Genomic DNA, 19268 nt, shown 5'->3' with positions numbered 1-19268 from the left:
TTTTGGCCGATTACGAGTCAAATTGAGGAGTAATTTGTTTTTTGATACTTGGCAGAGTTGGGACTTGAAAAGATCCTTTGATGTTTCAGACAAAGCAGTGCAGAATGGAATGGAGCAGAATACCTCAACAAGGGAGTTATCCATCATCTTCTGTCCATCAATGATTAATGGCTAAAGTGGTTCCATTTTCATGGTAGAGAACATAACAATCTTGCATTTGAGCATTTTGTCCCTCTCCACCAAGCCCCTTAACAGCTACCCTTTCCCAGTCACATTGTGCTATTTCAACAAGCACCTCGTCCACTCACCCTTTCTCCCCATGTGCTTCATCCTCTGTTCCTGTCAGTTGGTTGTGTTCCTATGCATAAATAGTGCAACCAACCATTTTGGTGAACCGTGTTCCTGTTAACATCACTCATCTTCAAACACTTCAAGTTCAACTAGTGCTTGAATACCTGGCCATACCCCAGCCACAGAGAAACCAATGTAAATCCTCGAGGAGAATTGTAAGAAAATAATCGTTCTGAAAAAAATGCGAAACCTCCTGCAATTTTTGTACAAAAATGTTAACACACCAATTGTTCAAGTCAATAAATTAGCAATATCTATATCTATAGGCTCATAACTGCTCTGCCTATGGTTAAGTTAGGGTAATTAACTTGAACAAGGTTAGAATAAGATAATGGTTCAGGTTAGCGACACATCAGCTTTAGAGCAGGAGCAGGAGTCCGAACAGTCCTAACAGGTCTCCAGTGTCAAAGTCAATCCCCTTCTATGCTCATCATGACCTCTGCACTGACAGGATTCTCAGCAGTATTACAATGCCACACAATTCCTACTTTAGCTACTATCTAATGTGAACATATGCCATTTCAACATGCGACCAATGCTGTCAGTTTTCTGGAGAGGACAGTCATCATATCGGTGAAGAATGAGGTTGCTCCTGAATACATGGGTATTTTTAAGACATTTGAAAAAATGACCAGTGCTTTTGTTTTTTCTCAAGAGGACAGTTCTTCTGACACGCCAAGATGATGAACAATGTACCAAGAAATTCGGTACATACTGAAGGATGAAGATGGGTGAATTTAATTTGCCAGCTCATGGAATACATACAGAAAGACACAGGTAGTTTTTACAGTACATCTGTACAACTTGCAGTTTTTACCATGTACACTGTGCTTAAAATGAAGCATTCTTATTTACGCACAAAAAAGAAATCTAAAAAAAATAAAATAATAAAGCTTCTGTGCATTCTGATTTTAACCTCTTTAAACCCCTCTTTCACAGAACTTTCACTGACGTGTGATCAAGAAGAAGATAAGTAACAATGCATTGTTATTTTTGTTTTATTTTAATACACATGTTTCTGTGTATAGGGCAAACAGCTAAAAGGGGCTGCAGGTGCATTTAAAGTACACGATACCCAGTGGATCTGCAAAGAAATGACCCACAGTCATTTTCCATGCCCACAAAAAAACGTATGTTTTAGGAAGAAAAAAAAATAGATAAGCGACACACAGAAACAACACATCCTCAACAACTTCCCTCTTGTATGTCTAAACAAAATGAGTTGTAGAGGTGCAGTGTGCTGACTCACCTCTGATTCAACTTACTGTATATGTGATTTAATTATGAATGAGTAGGAGGATTATTTGCCCCAGTGGATAAAACACCTAGTATTATTTGCTTGCTGTAATCCCCAGCATAGTAACATATACAATAATTAATTGCTGACATTGGTTTCTCAGCTTCCTACAGTTTATTATAGACATTAAATATTCTACAGTATGTGTCTTTGGTTAACCACACCACTTCACTAGACTTGGCACCTACAGTACGGTAGATACGTCACCAAATTATATTGTTTTGTAGCTATTCATGACCCAAGGGGACATTGACATTTTATCTGACTAGAAAATGTGTTCTGCACATACATTTGACTGTCAGAGCGTCAGAGGTGGTTTGCCTATAATAATCTGCAGAAACAGAAGTTTTCTTATCGAAACGTGTGACAACATTCATTTAAGTATTTTGTCTTTTAATTTTGCAGTTCTGCTTCTTACATTTTGGTATTTGCAGAGATAAAATGTGTATTCAACATTTTGAGGAAAGAAATCTAAAACCTTACAATGCAACACATTTGCACGACTGGATCTGGATGGTTGGTCTGTGTAGCTAGTGATATTTCTTAAAATGAAGGAAGTACCAAATTCATTTCTCTGTCATAAATTGAAAAAGCAATTAATTAAATTACTAAATGGCAGTCTGACTAACCTGAGGGGGAAAAGAGTAGGACAACCTTGTAAAATGCTTTGTAAAATGTAGTGTGGATCAATATGATAATGAAGAACAAACTAACCAAAGTAGTGAAACCAGAAGTTGATGATGCTGTACTTGAATATGTGATGTGCTGCTGTGGGAGTAAACTTCTAGTGCTTTTGAGAAGCTTTGCTTGATTTTGTCTCTTGAGAAGATGTCAAGAGACTCTATAATGTCTAATAGTGACATTATTTTTACATGACAAAAGGGTTTCACTTGACTCAACAGAGTTTTGATTCTCTGTACCTTTGGCATGCTTTCTGGCATGCTGTTACTCACTTTTGCTCTGCCAGTTAAACCCTTCTTTGTTCGCTTTTTCTCCTGGTCTAGACCTCCCTGTCTCTTTTCAAAAATAATTAGCTTTTCTTGTGGGGTCCATTAAAGTCCTATTTAAGTTGCTATTCTCTCCCACATTTACATGCTAGCAATGCAGAGTAGCATTCGGTTTTATTTTTCATCACCATGGTTATCTCCAGCTCAGACCAAGTGACTTGTGCAATCCAAGTAGGCTGTTTATGACATTACTGTTCATGGCATTAAATGTTTGATTATCTGATTAAAACCAAGTAGCTAGCTACTCTGGGCTTATTCATTTGGTTCTGAATTCAAAATGTCTACAAAAAAGTGCCAGAGTGCCACAGAGTGAGCCAGATCCAGCCGTCTACACGGCAAGCAGCAATGCCAGTCAAGGTATTGCTGCTTACTTCTTCCAGTTCCATCTTAATTTCTTTTCCCACTTGCACAGAGAGCATTCCTGGGATTACAGCCATAAACAACCCACAACTCAGACAATTGTTTTTGTAAACATGTTATCCATTCTTCATTTCAACGTCAATATGTTACTTAGCTTTGTTGCTTGATTATCAGTGTTTCTTGTTCTATATCACTTTACCTATTCATATCAGTGTCAAACAAAACAAAAATGCTCCACATTTGTATAGCTTCTGAAACACAAATCCTGCCATTTCCTAACTTTTGAACAGCTAAAAAAGTGAGATCTCCTCCCCTTCATTTGTATCGCCGATGATGGTATGATTTAGATGGTAGGCAGATGCTATGTTTGGAGTATAGAAATGACAAAAAGGCTGCTCTTATAATGCCACCACCCTGCTCAAAAGCCAATTTAATTATAGGACATTACTCTAACTTTCAGTGATGGCAAAAGAGGATTCACAGACAAAGGCATGTGATTAGTATAGAAAAGCAGGGGGTAAATAAACAACCATCTTAAAAAAATGTGTTATTCACTAAAAGAAAATAAAATAAAATGAAGTTCTAACTGAACTGGCCTCCGAACATTAGATGTTTTACTCTCAAGTTAAAAAGCATACAGATGACTTTGGGTTTATTACTTTCAGTTAGTGTCCAGTGTCTTCAGCACCTCCTGCATGGATTACTGCTCATTTTTACAGATATTATTTTAGTATTTAATTCATATTAGTCATTGTGCATCTAGACAAAACTGCTGCCACCAACACTTACAAAACCATACAACATCTGGTCAAAGTGGCCCAGTTCTGATCTTTTGCTTATCCGTGGCAGAGATCAGCAATCTATAATGTACAATGGATAATGTACACAGGGATACGGCGTACATAATTCATGCCAATGTGATTTTAGGTAATTTTAATTGTGTTTTTTGTTATTATTATCTAGTTTTCTGTCATTTTATGTGTATTTTCTTGTTTGTTGGCTTATGTCTAAAAAGTATTTATTTTCTTGTGCAACTTTTTTGAGTGTAAACACAGGAATAAGATTTGGCTCACTTAGAGATGTAAAAATGTTGTTATACTGTAGGAAAGTACTCATCTCTCATTTGGGTGGCTCTCCTCACTGTCCCCTAGGGCAATTCAGAAATGGCTATAAGATTCTGTTGTTGTTTATAAGGCGTATCCATTATATTTCTGTTTATTTTGACCTGTTCTACTCTTAGGTCATCAGACACGGGGCTCTTGGTTGTCTGATAGTCTAGAATTGAGGCTTAAGGGTTGTGGCTAGACAAGATGTACAACCTTTCTCATTATATCAGTTCCACACACTCCAACGACTCATTCAAATTTCATCTCACAGTCCATTTCTATTTGCCTTTGACTTTCTGCGTGTGTGTGTATGTGTGTATTTGCGTGATTGTGTAAGTGATCTTTCTGTCTTACCGCTCTGTTTCTTGTCTGCAATGTTTTTAAATCATTCATATAGCACTTTAGTCAATAATGGTTGTTTTAAATGTTTTATAAATAAACATGACTTCCCCATCTCACCCCTCTCTCCTCTCTGTTTATTCTGGGCACTCTCCTGTCATGTATTATTTCAGCTTCTTTGTAGTCTGGGGACTCTCATCCATGCACAACCAATCTGACAGACCTCAGCAGCCCAGTTATCAATTGTTTTTTGTTTTTTATTCTGAAATGTAACTGATTGACAGAATTATGTTTCATCCCAAATACGCATTAATTTGGTGAATATGTGACTTGTTTACTTGTTTCATTATGAGGGCTTTCTATAGAAACTGGCGTGAATGACTTCACGCTATAATTGCAGAGGGACATGCAGCAGTCCTGTAAGATATTATGAGAGTGACTGTGACTTTCCTTCTTACTTGATTTGATTTGTCTTTTAATTGTGTGACCTAAGCGTGAACTACGATGAAGCATGAACATTAGAGATGATCCTGGGCTCTGTTACCTAAGAGCACCTTCTCTATACATTTTCAGGGGGTTTCCAAAAAGCATTGCATGTGAAGACACTATTCAGACACTCTTTTTTACCAACTCACAGAAAACAAGCAGTAGTACACCGGCAAACTGGTATTTTCCTGGAGTTATTTCTTCTACTGTTTGGTATCTTGCCGTGCGTGGGACAGTTGGGAGGAGCAGTTCTGCAAAGGACAATGTGGCGTTGCAAATCCAATGGAGCACTGCAATCTCGGTGCCAAGAGTGAGAGCGTCTTGCAGGGTTCGCCGCCCACCTGCTCAGAGCAGGTCGACACCTCAGAGCACTTATGTTCCAAAATATTTTGGTCACTTAATTTGGAGAAGGCACACCAGCATAAACCTCTCTGAGATCAAACAAACCCTTTTATTTATGTTTTGCATTCTACGTTTGTCTACCAGCTGACACAAAACAGTTAAAGCTACTCAGTTTTGGCAACGTCATGTATACTTTATTACTATTTGTTAGTGAATTGGGGTTGAGTGATTTTCACCTATTCTATCAATATGATATTAATTACATCTGGTAATGCCACTTTTCCAAATCATATGCTTTCTATTTGTTCATCTTTTTATTGATCTCATTCTAGTGCTTTTATGTTGTCAGGCTATTTTTCTCATTGATAGAGAATTTCCTGTTGCTAATTGAAGTCTAATACAAAAATGTTGATTTGACAGAATGGCCTACTTTGTGCTTAAGGGCAATGTTCAGCAGCATAAATCGATCAAAGTAGAAGTTTACTCCCTGAAACTCTCTGTCACTGCCGACTGTGAATTAAGCTGCTTTTTCATGATGCACTCATGCTGATGATTCCAAGCACATTAATTGTATCTACTGTGTCATTTGTTTCATGTATGCTTTGTGTTTTATGTATTTTTAATATCTGACATGATTTATCGAGAATTTAATACACTTTGAACTACTTTGAATCAATTCATCCTTCTCTTCAGCACCACGGACAGCGGATGTTAAGAAGCTCTTAAAGGGCCTGCACGTGCACTTGCTTTTAAGTGCTGTTTTGGGAATTGTGAGTAAAAAATTTAAGAGCTTTTGTAAAAATGCTCTTAGAAAACACTCTTAAATTTTAAAATCAAGCATTACTGGCAGAGAGGGCCCTGTAAGGTCTTTCCCTTCTCACGCACTACTTGCTCATATATTACTGTTACTAAGTTTCTCCAATTCAATTCAAAGAGCAGGATGAAGGGGTACATTAGACATATTGAAATTAATCCTCAAACAACAGTAATGTTAAGTATCGTATGTAGGAACAGAGTAATTCACTCAGTAGTCAAATCATTCTCTATTCAAAAAAATGTATATACTATATATATCATGATGTTGACTGAAAATGCTGTGTCCCTGATTACCATGTATCTATTATTGTTATTTTCTTCACTTTCATGTTCAACTGATTTTTTGCTTGTTTTGTTTACAAAGACGTTTTATAGAAATATAAAACATCTCTTTATGCTCTACTCCATGAAGACTGTTAGACATCAGACTTTCAAAACTCCCACACTGTGCATGTTTCCTTAGTTCAGATGAAAGCCACAACCTACGCATAAGTCTAACCACTTTCCTGTATTACATAAAGGATAATTAGTAAGTTCACTTTTTAAACAAACAAAAAAAAAAACAGACTGGGAAGCCCAGATCCAAAGGTTGTTAAGTCAATTTTACCTCCAATCTCTTTATCAGTTTAAAATATGACACGTGCATTCTGTGTTATGATAATTGCAGGGGATTGTTTTGCTAGCCAGTGCTTCACTTTCTGATCAGGCATAGTGTGCAGATGCTGCACTGGTCCAGAAAAGTACTGATGAGATGGCATGAATTTGACTTATACACTTGTTGCTAAAGGTTAATGTCTGCTACATTATCACCACTTAAATTACAAAACTAAAAAATGTAGTTCTATTTTGCATAAAAAGCATTTTATGTGAAAGAAAATCACAAAAGCAAATTGTTTATTGTGGATTACAACATTCATCTTTAAATACCTCAATGCCGACTGTGTAGATATCATAACTTAAACATCAACATCAACCTTATTATCAGGAGGACTACATACTGATCACTCTCATCTGGAAGGAACTTTAATCGGTCTCCCATGTGAATCCCACTGCTGCTTGCAACCAAAGAAGAAAAATGAACACCCTTTAACTGAATATTTTTTCAATATTCTGCACAGAAATGAGGATTGTAGACTTAAAATAATTTAATAAATCGTTTCAATTTTGATTCTTTAAGAAGGTCTTTTTAACATTTTTAATATGTCAGAAAAAAGGCAACAGTAATAATATTGTCAAACCTTGAACAAAGGTTGGTACGACCACCCGCTGTCAAGGTCCTCATCTAAAATGTTGCACTGAATAGGGTTATTTTCAATTGTGTTAGAAGATGCACCTCAACTTAGAACATAATAATGTCAAATATCTTCCAGATACTCTTTGCCTTTGTCAACAGACTAAGTCATATCGTACTGCTAGTAGGAAAAGAGCGTGAAAAGAGTGCTTTTTAAGTCTGACAGAGACTTCAAATTCAAAACTAGTTAACCTGATAACACTGAGTTCACATATCTGAGAATACCACCAGCAGGTAACACATCCCTCATAGACAGGACATAAAATCATTATCCTGCCAAGCAGCGGGTCAATGATCAAAGACCACTGTTGTAGCTGTTAATAGTTTGCTGACAGGCAAACAACACTAACAAATCAGAATGCCATTGCCTCAGGATAAAAATGATGCCTCATGTTGGAAAAGTGTAAACGGTTAATGTAACCAGTCCTGTTACATGCATGATCTCGGTTCATGTAAAATGTACATACCCATAGGTTTACTTGTATTATATAGACTAGTCAGAGAAACTGTTTAGAGCATGGGTTTATCTCATATTTTATTAATATCTAATGTAGTTTAAATCTGTTTACAGGGTCAGGTGTTACCTTGTTGAATCATGTCATGAGGTAACTGGACAATTATCTGACTCTGACCTTTGGCAACATTTTTACATCTATGTACTGTATCTAGTGGTGTGTGCTTTTTTTGTTTTTATTTTTAACATGCAATTCACTAATAGATGTTGTACAGATTCTGCAAGTACTATATATCAAAATTGATTGTAAGTAATTCAAGCCTTTTAATACTCTAATCTGGCATTTGTAGTGTCTCTTATACATTTCTTCGTGCATTTTGTTACGGATCACATTTATAGTGTAGCTCTTTTCTGACATGTGTAGCTAATTTGCATACATCAATTTAACATATTGCATAAATGTCTGATATGCCATGAAATACAGTGTGCACATCAACAGAACTGGCCAATAATTGCTGATAGTTTAATTACAGCTTTCATATGTTGTAACATTGTCATTTCTTGTTGGCTTTAATTGCCTGTCTGTTAACTTTTGAAATTGCGATGAAATTAGGAATTATGTCTCCTGAAAATGATGTTCATATACAATTAATTTCCATTGGTTGGTATGATTTGAAAGAAGTTTAACGCCATCCAGATTATGTTTTATATCAACACAATGAAATATCATTTATATTGAATATATCCTCTAAATGTTCAATGTTAATTCAAATGGTTCATATTGAAGGTATATATATACACATTCACAGGCAGTGCTTTCATTAGTTTTCTGTACAATTTCCTCTTCTGACAAGTATAGAATGAATTGGGTTTTATAGTTAGTTTGTGGTTGTTTAAAAGAACACTCTGTCGCTTTAGCATTACACTCTTATGGCATTGTCAGACTCAAGATGGACAGTAAAAAAGGATCAAAATCGATGCAGCAGAACTAAAGATTTCCTCTTTTTTGTTCCATGCATTCTGCACCTACATTACCCACAATGCAACTTGACCATCGACACCACATTCTCAGATTTTTTTTTTTTTTTTTCCAAAGTCTGCGCAGCTCCCTCTCGAGCCACAAAAGACTTCACAAAACTTTTTTCCCATATGCAGTAGTACTCCCCAAGACCTGAGTTCCCCTTCCACGTCAGGCAACTACACCACTTGGTTATGGTTAGGGAAAGATCATGGTCTGGTCAAATATTGAAAAAGTTACTGTTGACTTGAAGTATGAGACAAACCTCGATCTCCAGTGTCAAAGGCATGCTTTTTACTTACTTACTTATGTTCCACTATTTCTTGCATTAATTTAAAAAAAAAATCATTGCGTGTGCCTGGAATACAGGCACTATTACACTTTTTAACATTTTAACTATTCTCATTTTGTGTGTGAAACATTGAATGATACATTTTTAAACATATACTACTATATCTATCTATTATGTATGACAGTTGTAGATGCTCCCTTAGAGGTGGGATAGAGGAGCAAGAAGATGAGTATACACATTTTTTTCCATGCTTGTAAACTTACTATGTACCAAATTTAAAATGGAGCCAGTTAGCTGTATTAAAATGGCACGTGGTTGGGCCATGTGCAGCTCTATTGATTTGTGAAGACAGTGAGTCAGTAGGCCTACACGGTACTCACGGAGTACATCTGCCAAATGTGAGTACATCTGCTAAGTTAGAGTCTGGATGAAATCATATGCACACACAGTTTACTCACAGCACTTGTATTTATGTGGTGCTGGCTGCTCCACCCTCAGCAGGCAAGCTGGCATCGACCTTGGGGCGATGCGCTTGATCTTCGCGCAAGCCTCACCTCTTAATGATAAAATGAGAAAACTGGGTCGGAGATGTACATTCCCACCAGAAATAGTGGGAAGTTAACATCTTCAGCTGAGCACCAAGACTTCCAACTGGGAAATCATCTCTAAATAAATCAAATGAGTTTCACAAATAGGTGAGGAGCCTATGGGAGACCCAGGTTTGCTCCTGGGAGGAATGAACAAGTCTGGATGATTAACTGAGAAATGAATGACCTGCCCGTGTATCCGCTAGAAACCTACTTGAGCAATCAAATGACTCTAAATTAAACGATATTTGGTACGTTGACTTCTTTATGGAGAGTGATGTTGTTTTTCATAACTATTTATTATCTCTGTTCAAGGTGTTTCAGTCATTTCTCCAGAGCAAAATCTGAAACCATGTCTTAATTTTCTTCTTTGTAAGACAAAGCATGTTCAGATTGTCTTCCATGCAATCAGCGGATAATTGAAAAAGTCATATTGTATTTTAAAGAAAAGACACAATCACGGCGCACATAATATCCACTAAATTGGACCAAAGTGAACATTTTTCAGCTGTTTAAAAATGTCTACAATGGTACTTTAAACTCACAAAGAGAGAATAAGAGAGAGACGGAGAGAGAAATCCAAAGAAACCGACCATGCATGCGTATTAAAAAGAAATGGTCGTCTGCCTTGCGATATATTACAACTCACCAGAGTTGGGATCGGAGTTGCCGTCAGCTTCAGTCCTCTTATCAGGGGAGGCCTGCTCGTAGAAGTCGTCCTGCGCCTGCACCAGAGGGAGAGGTTGTGTGAGGAGGGAGCCACTGCCTACAGGCTCGTGGTCCCCCAGACCGCTGTCACTGCAGCTCTCCTGAGAGCCATCCGGCAGGTGAAACGTGACGCGCCGCTGCGACTAGAACCAAGAGCACAAAACAGAGCCTCTGATGTTAGTGCTCTGCTCTGCCCCTTCAAAATGTTTTCACACTATTATTTTACACCGAGCTGAACAAGCTCATGCATGCTGCTTGACACACTGAGTACTGATCAGTACTGCAGTGTGAAATAAGCAGCCTTCAGAGTTTGTCGGAACGATAAATGTGTTAAACATTTACAAGTAAGGAAGGCACTGATGAATTGAAGTGTTAATTTCCAGTTTCAGAAGACTGAGAAAGATTGTAGAATAAAAGGTCTATTTTGACTTGGGCCGAGATTTTGACGGTAAGGGGAGTTAACACATGGTAAATACAGTCACGTTTCACTGCACAATGACAACCAATACTAGCATGCAAATTAAACATCATGCACTGTAACAAAAATTCAACAAGGTGAAAAGTGCAAAATATGTGAGCCTTTCGTAAATACATAGTGTAATTAATGCCAGGCATAATTAATGAAGGCAGTGAAAGTTTTAGATATCAGTGGCAGCATCTTATCATTTCTGTGAGGACTGCTGCAGGGACATTTATAGCCTGATTGTCTGGTTTGTGTTGTCAGTTTGTTTGGATGTTGGCAAAGTCAAAGTGGCCTGCAGAGTTAACAGAAGTCACCCCCAGGGTGTCCTTCTTCCCACATTCTGCACTCTCACTGAGGAGAGGAATTTCTGAACCCACAAGTGTTCCTGGGACATGCCTTATAGCCCTTCTGTTGGAGATATGCATGGAAACACACACACACACACACACACACACACACACACCCACACACCATCCTTAAAGCCATCCTGATTGAATTTCCAATTGTTAATTCCGAGTGTCTTTTCCCCTTGCTCTAATGACATTTTCCTCAGGCTTTTTCATAAGTCCAGACACAAGCCTCCAGCTAACCTTTCGTGAGCACAGAGAGGTCCCTGCCACATCCTTGGTGATGACAGACAGAGACGGGTTTTACAGTAATTATTGGCAAAAGCAAAGGTCACCCAATCTGCAGTCTAATGCAAATGACCTCATTATATATTTTAGAACTGCTCCAAAAGCATGCAACATTCAATTAACCAAAAAGAGGGAATAAAGAAAGAAACAAAATGGGGTGGTGAGGGAGGTAGGGGTGGGGGATTTGCAGGCAGACCTAGGAGACTGTGGGAAAAACAAAAGCTGGCATCAGATTTAGATGCATGGTGTTTTATTTTCATGATAGATAGATAGATAGATAGATAGATAGATAGATAGATAGATAGATAGATAGTTAGAGCTGCTACTCCAGATAAAACTTGTTAGCTAACAACCTTGGAGGAAGATGTCAATCCTTACCTACCCAGGTGTGTTACAATGACTGATATTACTCATCTTACAAAAGGGAGAATGAATTGAAATGACAAGAAAATGTTTTACAAAACTCAAGGTTGACAGGCATGTGTATGTGTCAGTTTGCAAATGAAGTATTATTTGGGCTCCATTTATGAAATGTTGGATTTAATTATACATACCTAGCTTTTTAAGCCCTTTTGTTGTTAAAGAACAACACAAATTAGTTGCAATCAACAGCTGAAATAAGGTATATAGATAAATACCTAACCATCTTATTTGACAGTTAGATAGGACAGCTCTCCCACTTCCAGACCACAAGTGACCCCACCTGTGACATTCTTTTGTGGATTATCAGAAGTAATACCATTCAAAATATATATTGGCAAAGATATAAATCAGAATTTGAACAATGCTTCACACTTGCAGTCTGGAAGTCCAGAATCAGGTACAATTAAATGTAAAGGTCTTGTAAAACAGTAGGAATCTGTATAAATGTCACCGTTAGTAATTATAAAAAGGCAGCTGATCAGATGTGGCATTTCGAATGAAGATGACATAATGTGGGAAAATAAGTCCTCTCTAATGAAGTTCCCTCCTTTGTTTGTTTGTGTGGCAGCTAAAATATACTGATTCGGCAATGCAGTGCTATCAGTTTTACATTAGCTGAAGAATGCTATGAGTCTAAAAATATTTTACAGAGAAAATGAACCCAGCGAAACAGAAGGGTGAGGCAAGATTTGACATGTTTGTTGTATCCGCACTTAATTAACAGTAGCTTCATATGTGTTTCTCTGCTACCTCTTTCCAGAGTTAAGGACACAACTGTATATTTTACAACAAATGAAAGTAGTAAGCAAAGTGCATATCTTGTATTATTAGCAAACCTGGGTACATGCATTGATTTTAATCAAGAACATATGCTTCAACTGCAGATGACCAAAGGTATTATAAACACAGGGTTAACCCATTAAACTGAGTAAGACATAGAATGGAGAGCAGTGTACAACTTACTAGAGCGTTTTTTTCCAAAAGGGTTTGGGATCAGTATGTGCCAGTATCTTGAGTACATGTATATCAGTATAATATTAAGACATTAATGAGAATACTCTGACTAATACATGTAGTGAATGACTATAAAAGGCAATTCAGTAGACGTGACAGTGAAAAAAATGACTGCTGTTGCAGTAATTCTCAATTAATCACAATATACGACATGACAAATATGAGACTACAAAAAGGTCTTCTCATACATGAAAAGTACAGGCAATAATTGAAGCAACAGTAACTTTGCTCATGTAATTTCCTTTGAACTTGACTTCTAGTAGAGAAAAAACTGGCTTATTATTGATTGGGTTAGCAGTTTTAGTGTGTGCTGTCAAATACTGCTGGACTGGTGGGACCTTAAAATGAAACGTTGCTCTGTGCCCCGAAAGATTTTTTTCTGGAATCTGTTTGGACAAAACTGAAGAGCTAATGAAAGGATTTAGACTGCTTTGATAAATATATATATATAAGTAAAATAATTCATAATTCATCATTTATAATTTCACTACATTACTAGCTGTAAATAAAAAGGTCCATTTTTAAATTACACGAGCTGTCTGTGGGTGTGTTTGTGCATGTGTTTATTTGTGGGTTTAAGCATGTTTGAAGATATTTGTATTTCTCTGTTGCTGACAGTCACTTGTAGTAACATTAGCATAAGACCGGCTTAAACTATCCCTGCTGCCAGTTTACAAGATATTATGGCTTATCGCGCCTGCTAACCCTTATTATCCGCTTGTTTTTATAATTTGCCTGACCAAACACACTTACTTTAACAAACACAAAGCAAATAGCAGCACTTTGCTGCTGGAAGGTTTAAATTCCAGCAAGCCTGCAAATTATCAAGAATAGCATTCGCCCTTGGGTCGTCATAGAAAGGATACGATATTAAGCAAACTGAAAATAAAATCTGACAGGAGAGAGTAAATGCCAACTATTGAAACATCAGTTGCAACTTATACAAATCATGTTACTGGAAAGTGTGAAAGAGGAGAGTTTTGGCTTCCAACAGATAGGCCTATCTCCGTACAATGTCTTCCTCAAGGTTCAAAATTAGTCGACACACTCTATGAGTATTAAAATTACTATGATCGCTATTGTTGGAAAAGTAGATGGTCGCAGTATTATAAATCAATTCAACTTTCATTCGTTTTATTGATCGAAAGCCTGCATTTTCATTTTTAAGGACTAACAAGATTCAAACTAAGATTGAGTTGAGTTTTTTAAGCAAAGTCTGCAATCAGAGAGCAATCATTCAACCAGATGGCAAAAGTAACAGATAAACAAAGCGATTGGTCACCTGTTAAATTATAAACATGGTGCCTGTTGCCATAATATCTTGTATTTTGACATGTTTCAGCTCTGTATTGTGCTACTGTAGCACATCAACATCTCTGTTGAAAATCACAATCAGTGGGTGAAAACAGAATCACTGTGCAGTAAAGACATGACAACTTTGGTTTAATGTGACAGAAAACAAATAGGGATAGGGCTTATGACTCGAAGCACGAGCTCTCTCTCTCTGCTTCCCTGTCTTTCTCCTCCTGAGTGTGACCATATGGAGCACAGTGTGCAAGTCAAAAACAACTTCTGCGTTGTATTGTGTTCCAAATCAACACAGTATAACAGTACATTTCTATCAGGCAGACGTTTAATGAGAAGAGGCACATACTGAGCAGACGTGTGTGTACGCACACACACACACACACAAAATAATGCAACCTTTTCACCCCCACAAATAATCTTATCTAACAGCAGTCTGACACCTGCGGTGAGAGAACACTTCCCACGAGTCCGTTCTCACAATCAGACCGCTGAGGGAGATCAGTCAACCAGGAAAACAAAACTCACAAAAAGATCTCTTTCTTTTTCTCTCTCCGTCCTGCTTTCTCACTCTTTCTCCTTCCCTTGGAGACCAAAGGTGCTGCCATCTGCTGGCCACCTTGGAAAATAAATTTTTTTATCAATATAAGGCCACACACAAGATTGTCTTCTATGTTCCACTGGTCATGCTGATTGATTTTTTTCTTTCACTGTCATTCCCTCTCTGTCACACTTTTGCACTGATATTGCTGTACTTCAAAACTTGCTGACACAACAAAATGACAAAGCTAAATCTTATTTGATGCTATTAACCCCTCAATAGAATAATGTTTGTTTTTTTGTTTTTTTTGGAAAGTACATTTCCGTGTCATACTCTATTCCCCGCGGTTTTCATGCACAACCTTGACAAGCTGTAACATTCCATAAAACATCAAATCAAGTGAAACATTAGCAGATGATAGACATTGCCTCCTGTCAACATAACATTCGGATTTCCTTTGGGATCATCCATAAAATGCATCACAATCTCAGTCGGGCAGGGCTCTATTTTGACGACATGAACACAGTCAAAAACAAGCTTTTCAAACAGCTTAAAAAAGATGAAAGACGCGGAGATAAAAAGAGTTCCCAAACTTGTTTCTGTAAGCAACACTCAAATAAAAAGTGACAAATAAATCACAATCTTCCCCGTCTTTGATTCTGACTCTAATATTGACGTAGTCTGCTCCCGCTGCCTCTCCAGAGTCTAAGTCTGCTGCCTTCTGCTTTTCATCATTAAATCATAGCTAGGCAGTTCTGAGAAACATCTGCCAGATCCACAATGAAGCCCGATCAGTCACTCCCTTGCTCTTTGGTTCACCACAAATACACACACACACAAACACAAACATAAAGATACATAAATCTAAGTCACATCTGACCCATTTCCCAAATTGCAAGCGTGGAAGAGTGGACATGTAGTGTGTGTGTGTGCGTGTGTGTGTGTGTGTGTGTTATGTGTTAGTCATTTACAGAACACTTGCTTAGCATGTGATTATCAGCACCGTCCATCATTTTGACTCTTTCTGTGCTAAATGATCTTATGCAGATATATGGATGCAGTATACAGAAAGCGTGTTTATTTATTTATCCGTCAACCATTTGTTGTCTAATCCACATAGGACACATCTTCTTCTCATTAAAAAGCATAACTCCATGTGTAGTCGTACAGTATGTCTGTCACCAGACTCACACTCTCACCTGTCATCTTTCACAGGTGCTGTGACAAGTTCCCTCTGGCTGATGCCCTCAAAGTCCAATTTGTTTTCTTTTCATCTGTCTACACCTCCCTAATTAACTCCATCTCATCCTACTTTCCTACATTAGCATGAGCATCCCTCCCTCCAGTTTTTTGCTTGTTACATAGATATTTGTGTTTTAGTCAAATTAGCGATAGTCATGCAAGAGATATCACATTTAAATGACAAAGGAAGTGAAACAACACAGTAACTAGTAAAATAAAAAACTCCCATTTCTTTTTCAAATGTGTTCATAAAACTGATAATATAATGCAAAGATATTATTTAAAATATAATTGATCACTTTATTTAAACATCAAGAATAAAATGCTGCTGCAAACACTGACATATTCTCACCTTATAAAATAAATATGGCGAACGTGATAGCAGACACAGAGCAACATTGGGAATTATTTAGAATCGTGTTTCTGACCTCCTGGTGAATGTAAGTTTAATCCTCATTCTCCTTTTAGCTCTGTTTTGGTCTCCACCAACTCTTGGAGGAATTATCCAGCTCTTTAGCTGATAAATGCTCCACCACATTAACCAACTTGCCGCCAACTTTGTTTGTCTGCCATTTGGTTTTGGATAGGTAGCCTAGAGTGTGTTTACCAAAGCTTTTTCACCAAAAACAGCCAGTATAGACCGCGAGGGGGCAGCACATTGCCTTGAGCGGCAACTAAAAAATGCAGAAAAACAGAGAAAGAGGCACTTGTGTATCTGTTTACAGCACACCAAACCAAACTGTGGGTGTCTCAGATGATTCATCTTGTCACGTAATTTTAACAAAGAAAGAATAGAGAAAGCAGTCAACAACACCATCCAACATGCTGAACTTATGATTAAATGTTGCCTGTGGCTATTGCTGAAAAATACATGCTATTAATAGTATCAAAAATGGAATCGATGAAAATCTTAAAGATTATAACTTTAGGGTTATGCAACAATATTGTAAAACATTGTGTACTGGGCACATGATTCCTGAAATCCACGGACATGTTCAGTGCTTTTGAAGCTCATTCAGTCCTTCACTGTGTAGGATTTCACCCTGGAACACTAAGATGATTGGGCTGAAAGTAACTCATATACCTAGTGGCTTTGAACTATTGTAGCATAGGCAAGTGCAAAGAGTACACTCTCGAGTTTATAGGCTGCAAAGCGGAATGGACGAACCTTCTAGGATTATCTCAGTCAACATCAGAATAGCCCTCTAAGTATCTGAAGTTCAGACTTAAACTGTAGCTAACAGGCACGGTGGTGGTTGAGCTAACCAAGTCTGACACCTCAGGCTGCCTACAGCTGCAAACATGAATGAATACATTGCCTAAGCATGCACGTCTAACTTTTTTATGTAGTTACATATGGCTAGCATACAAATCTTCCCAGCACCCTATGCCTGGTTTACTCCACATCAGTGGCAAGCATATAGAATTTTAATTTTTATATTTTAGTCCATGAAAACAGAATTCATTAACTAAACAGAATTTACCAGACTTCTTCAGAGTCCACGCTGTAGTGACCTCCTACCTTCTCTGATGGATCTCACCACTCTCTTCCTCTACATCTCCCTCCTAATCCTAACTTTGGTGTGCTGTTTAATAACCTGACTTGGCTGAGCGAGAACTGTGAGACGGGAGTGGTTCAACCAGCTTCCCTCTGTGCCTTAAGCAGAGCTGAAGAAACCTGTGCAACTGCCACAGAGCATTAGCTACAAAGTTAACCACTACTGACTCACTCATCGGTTCTACCCTCCACCGACATCCACAGCCATAAAATGAGAGACACAGCAATTCTTCTCTATGTGTGTCTCCTGCATCAGGATGAAGGATTTGACACTCAGAGACAGTTAACTACAGAGCAGAGCAGGCTAGGCCCTGAGCACTGAATGGGGAAGCTTGATGTGTTTATGAGTTACAGTCCATGTGATCTCTGTGCTGCACTCAGCTGTAGACAGCTTACACTGAAGTCACTTTTCTGTGGCACCATGGAGGTTTTTTTTTTTAACACATTACAAATGCTTCTGAGACATATCTTTGTGTCATTGCACTAATAAAACCAATAAGAAATATTAAAAGGTAATCAAAATTTATTTGTACTCATGCAAAACCAAAGCATAATCACAGTGTACTTTCTGATTCATAATAACCTACAACCCTATTAGCTGTCATGAAATCCTATTTGAGATTCCATTACACCAAACAGGTACAGAAGCACACATTTGTTTAGTTGGATATCTGTTTATCCTGTGGAAATAATGGCTATTTACACAGCCATGATTATCCAGCTTTGAGAGATCAAATGTAAATCGATGCAGCAGGGAGGTCTGGTTGACTTTGCCAACTGGTGATCTAAATTTCTTCATTTTTTTCTGGCATTCACTCAAAAATACAAGGATTGTGAGATTGTTTGTTTCAAGAACAGCAAACAAACAGATATATGTAGATAATCTGACTTTTCTTTGTTTATCGTCTTAACGATAACAGATGAAGGATAGGATAGCTTTTACATACTCAGTTTAGCATGTCCTGCCTGTTTACTGAATATTTTTTGATGGCTACTTTTCTTCACCTAAAATCACCTGAAAAAGTAATTTAAATTTATGTTATCAATCATGTAAATTACTCAAATAAATATATACATACATTCCTTGACTGATGTGCCTGTATGGTCACATCCATGTAGACACAAAGCAAGGTGAGTAGTGAATTTTCAAGTCTACTGCAATCTGACCAATCGTTTTTCTTGGCTGTAGACTGTAGAAAAAGTTATTTCGTCTTTTAATATCCTATAGCACTTTCCTTTCTCTTTGCTTATCCCTGTTAACAATAAATTGGATTTTATTTCTTTGCCTGTTAATGGAAATAAGGTATTATGAGGGTGTTAATCTAATAAATTTAGGTTGGAAATATGCAGCTAATCCACACATTAAATTCATAAGCTTCTACATTATCACAACCTCTCATTTAAAAGCTGAATCCAACTGGCTGGAAAATTAGTGAAGTGCTACAAAGTGCTAAAACCTAATGACATGGACAACAACTGATTAGTCTGATACTGCAGCTTAAAGAGAATCCCTATGCATAGTAGCTGCTGTTTAAAGACAATGAAACAATAAAAGGCAATGTACAGCAATATCTCTCACTACTCTAAGCATTTTTAAGTTATGGTCTGAAATTAATTGAAAAGGTTATATCGA

At 37.5% G+C, this 19268-nt stretch overlaps 1 protein-coding gene across 1 annotated transcript in view; it reads right to left on the bottom strand.

Annotated features, from left to right (window-relative positions):
* The window catches only part of LOC139285327 (protocadherin-9), a 181935-nt gene that overhangs the window by 46537 nt on the left and 116130 nt on the right, over positions 1-19268 (bottom strand). The window contains exon 2 of the mRNA XM_070905881.1: positions 10396-10597. Within this exon, the coding sequence (XP_070761982.1) occupies positions 10396-10597 (202 nt within the window). The remainder of the gene's footprint in view (positions 1-10395; positions 10598-19268) is intronic.

This window comes from Enoplosus armatus, chromosome 1 (genome assembly GCF_043641665.1).
Source record: "Enoplosus armatus isolate fEnoArm2 chromosome 1, fEnoArm2.hap1, whole genome shotgun sequence".
In the NCBI taxonomy this organism is placed as follows: domain Eukaryota; kingdom Metazoa; phylum Chordata; class Actinopteri; order Centrarchiformes; family Enoplosidae; genus Enoplosus; species Enoplosus armatus.
The sequence above is the reverse complement of the archived record's forward strand: the minus strand, read 5'-3'. Positions and strand labels throughout refer to the sequence as shown.